Source organism: Bactrocera latifrons, unplaced genomic scaffold, assembly GCF_001853355.1.
Source record: "Bactrocera latifrons isolate USDA-ARS-PBARC rearing strain unplaced genomic scaffold, ASM185335v1 scaffold_457, whole genome shotgun sequence".
In the NCBI taxonomy this organism is placed as follows: Eukaryota; Metazoa; Arthropoda; class Insecta; order Diptera; family Tephritidae; genus Bactrocera; species Bactrocera latifrons.
Genome location: NW_017537109.1, coordinates 71,688 through 75,204, shown reverse-complemented (window position 1 = coordinate 75,204; position 3,517 = coordinate 71,688). Strand labels below are relative to the sequence as shown.

The 3,517-nt window shown below is 31.1% G+C and overlaps 1 protein-coding gene across 1 annotated transcript in view; it reads right to left on the bottom strand.

Moving 5' to 3' along the window:
- The window catches only part of LOC108973094 (MICOS complex subunit MIC10-like), a 28,468-nt gene extending 26,615 nt beyond the window's left edge, over positions 1 to 1,853 (bottom strand). The window contains exon 1 of the mRNA XM_018940114.1: positions 1,684 to 1,853. Within this exon, the coding sequence (XP_018795659.1) occupies positions 1,684 to 1,768 (85 nt within the window). The 5' untranslated portion in view covers positions 1,769 to 1,853. The remainder of the gene's footprint in view (positions 1 to 1,683) is intronic.
- Between the last annotated feature and the right edge of the window lie 1,664 nt (positions 1,854 to 3,517).

Sequence of the window (3,517 nt, the reverse complement as noted above, 5' to 3'; positions counted from 1 at the left end):
AAATTTAGAGACTTGATACTGTATCACAGTACAGAATCGCACGGTGAGATTGAAAAATTTGATTGATTGAGGTGAAAAAATAGGGATTAAAGCGAAGAAGACAAATTTCGGCGAATGGCTCATATTTGCTAATTATTATATGGCAGCGCTCCATTTCCTCATATGTGTTAGCACAATAATCATTTTACGAGTGCAAAAAGTGATGTTTGAAATAAAGATTTCTTATTTATAGTTATACTTATATAAATGTTTACAGTTTAATTAAATGAATTTGAAATGAAAATGTTAAAAAAGATAGAAGACTTCCTTTTCAACTGTACTTTCAGATCTGGACCCTAAGTAATTGTGCCTACTGATTATTTATTGGAAAGAATTGAACAAAACTACTTTTGCACTATTTAATATTAGGTAAATGGGTAGAAAAAATGTATTACAAATCGAAGAAACATGCACTTTAAACAGTTGAATTTATGAACTTTAAATGCAAATATCTGAAAAACTATAATACCAGTATATTAACCCTAATTATATGTCACATAACATGCATAACAACGTATCAAATTAAAAGCTGGAATGGCTAGACCAAAAGACGACTATTTTATAACCAAAATAGGAGTGTGGTTTCAATGTGTGTGGTGGGATATACTTAAAATACCGAAATTCAAAATGCCGACACATCAAAATACCGAAAAATTTTAAATATGCAGCTAAATCAAAATATCGAGAAATCAAAACACCGACAAAGCAAAATGCCGACATGTGAAAAATATTTTATGTTGTCTGAAATTATTTCTATCGAAGAACAGAAAGAAAATTCTGCTGACTAAGGGTTTTGATCCTGAGCGTGTTAGTGGGGGGAGGCCGCAGGGCCTCGAACGAACAACGCCACCTTTTCTTGATTTGTCGGTGTTTTTTTTTTTTTTTTTCTTGTCGGTATTTTGATTTGTCAATGTTTTGATTTGTCGGTATTTTGATTGTCGGTATTTCATTATATACCCGTGTGTGGTTTCTATATAGAAATATTATATCGTTTTTCCATCGCCTGTAAACATATGAAAAGTTATGTTACGTGATTTTGCATTTTAGGTGACATATCGTAAGTGTAGAATTCGCAGTAATTCGGAGAAAGGTGCATTAGATGCATTTTTGGATTTTAAATGCAAATATCTCAAAAAGTCCGCTACATCTTTATAGTATATTTTCTTAATCTCAAGAACATCGTCTAACCGTACATATCCATTTCGACCGTGGACTTGGGGGGATGCTATTCTAAATCCCAAATCATTTTAATGTACAAAAAAATACGCCGCCTTTTTGAACAATGCAATTATCTCAAACACAAATCAGCGAAAGATGTATGTACATATATACATACATACATATGTATACATATATATGTATGTATATTCATAGTCTGGAGCCCATCTATCCATCGACCCGCGACTTCACGGGATGTTATATAAAAGTTTTTCTAAACTTTTCATCGAAAGTTTAAAACTCTTAAAAATGCACCATGGCTTCATAACCTATACTCATAAAAATAACTTATATAACGAACTAAGTATGCTAATCAATATCGAACTCTTGTTGTGTCCAGCACATGTTAAAGAATTATAAATAATATTCAACCTACAAATTACCAACAGTCAAAGTATTACGCAATTAATAAAAAGCACAACTTACATCCCTTTATTAACACATCGGTGCAACATCGATCTAAACGTTTTCCAAAATCATCCTCAGGAAAGCTGGCTTTGGGTGCAACCATTTTAAAACAATTTCTGGTTCCGTATACAGAAAACTTGTATGTACATATATGGATGGTCAAGTAATAACATGGAAAGACTGAAGATAATCTCTTCAAGATAACGGGACATCTCGACAGGCAAAAATTTATTGTATACTAACTGTATTGCTGTGCGTATTGCCTGTGGAGATTCCATATTGCTTATGGAATACTATATATAGAATACTAATGAGCAGGACATATGTTGAAAGCAATGAACTTTCACTTCAGCAGTTTGACAGATCAGTTTTCATCCTATGAAAACTTCGAAGAGGCACGCATCCCATTTATACATATACCGACGGCAGCTTCATTTCGGTAATATTGAATTTAGTAGAGCGAGTATTAAGACGGTTGTGTTAAAGGCACAATTCCGATTTTTTTGGCGCCGCGATTTGAACGTTCCATTGGAAAGAGGAAGTTCTCCTGAGTAAAAAATTAATAGGGTTATATGTACCGCAAACACTTAGTTTAGGAGATATTCGAACTTAAAATTGACAATATTCGAACATTGCGAGAAGCTATTTCACCACATTAAACACACTTTATTCACATTTTTCTCTTCAAATTAACTATTGTTAATTAAACTATAAACTTTTAAATAAATCTACATTTTACACTTTTAGCAGTCTTTTTTACCTAAGAAATCTTTATTTTAAAAATTACATTTTACACWCGTAGTGAACACCATTTGTGTGCTCAAAATTACGACGAAATGGAGCGCTGCCATGTGATAATAAGGAAATTTGCTGAAATTCCATTTTTTCCAAAAATTCCTCTATCCATACATGTGGATATGTTCTTTATTTTATTTAATAAACCAAATGTATTATATATATTGTCACTTAACACACAATACAACGTATTATCAAATATAAATGGAAATCGTTAACAGATATAATAACCAAAATTTAACCAATTTACCCCGGGTATTCGCCTGACTTTTGTTATTTTTTTAGAGCGCAGCCGAATTCCGCCAACGTAGAAAGGAGTACTACGCGAAAGCACTACAGTCATCCTGAAATGATATAAATTTTATAATGTTACCATAGAGTTTTAGTTATTTGTGTTTCTTAAGTATAAATCACATATAATGCATATACATATGAAGATGGAAAAAGTGTTCACAACTAAATTATAGCTTGCAAAATGTAATTAATGTAGAACACGAAAAAAAATCAGACAAAGAAAAATCGCTAAGAATCCTACATATGTATTTGGTATTTAAGATGTGGCAACGCTCATTTTCCTCATAATTGTAAACATACTAACCTTTGCAACGGCGAGTTTGCTAAGTGATTTTTAAATAAATAAACTTAGGTAAAATATTACAAAATAAAATTGATATGTGAACTTATTTCAATGTTTAGAGTTTATATTTAAATATACAGAACGAAAAACGTGAATAAATTTAGTGAAAGATAGAGAAATACCATGTGTTATTTAGATATTCTTCCTCTGGAGAAGCTTCTCTATCCGCACATACCCCATTTATACGAAAATTCTTTTTTTACCCCTCCGCCAAAGTAATCGGAATCGTGCCGTGTTAAATTATTAAAATAAAGTCATATTCAAAATAATTTAATGCGTTTTTCCAAAAAAATTATTATTGTTAATTTGCGGGTATAATTTTTCCGCATTGATTTAATAAACTTATGCAAGAATAAATCAAAATATCATTTATTTATAAAAATAAATTTATGATTTTAATTGGTATATACAATCTATGCT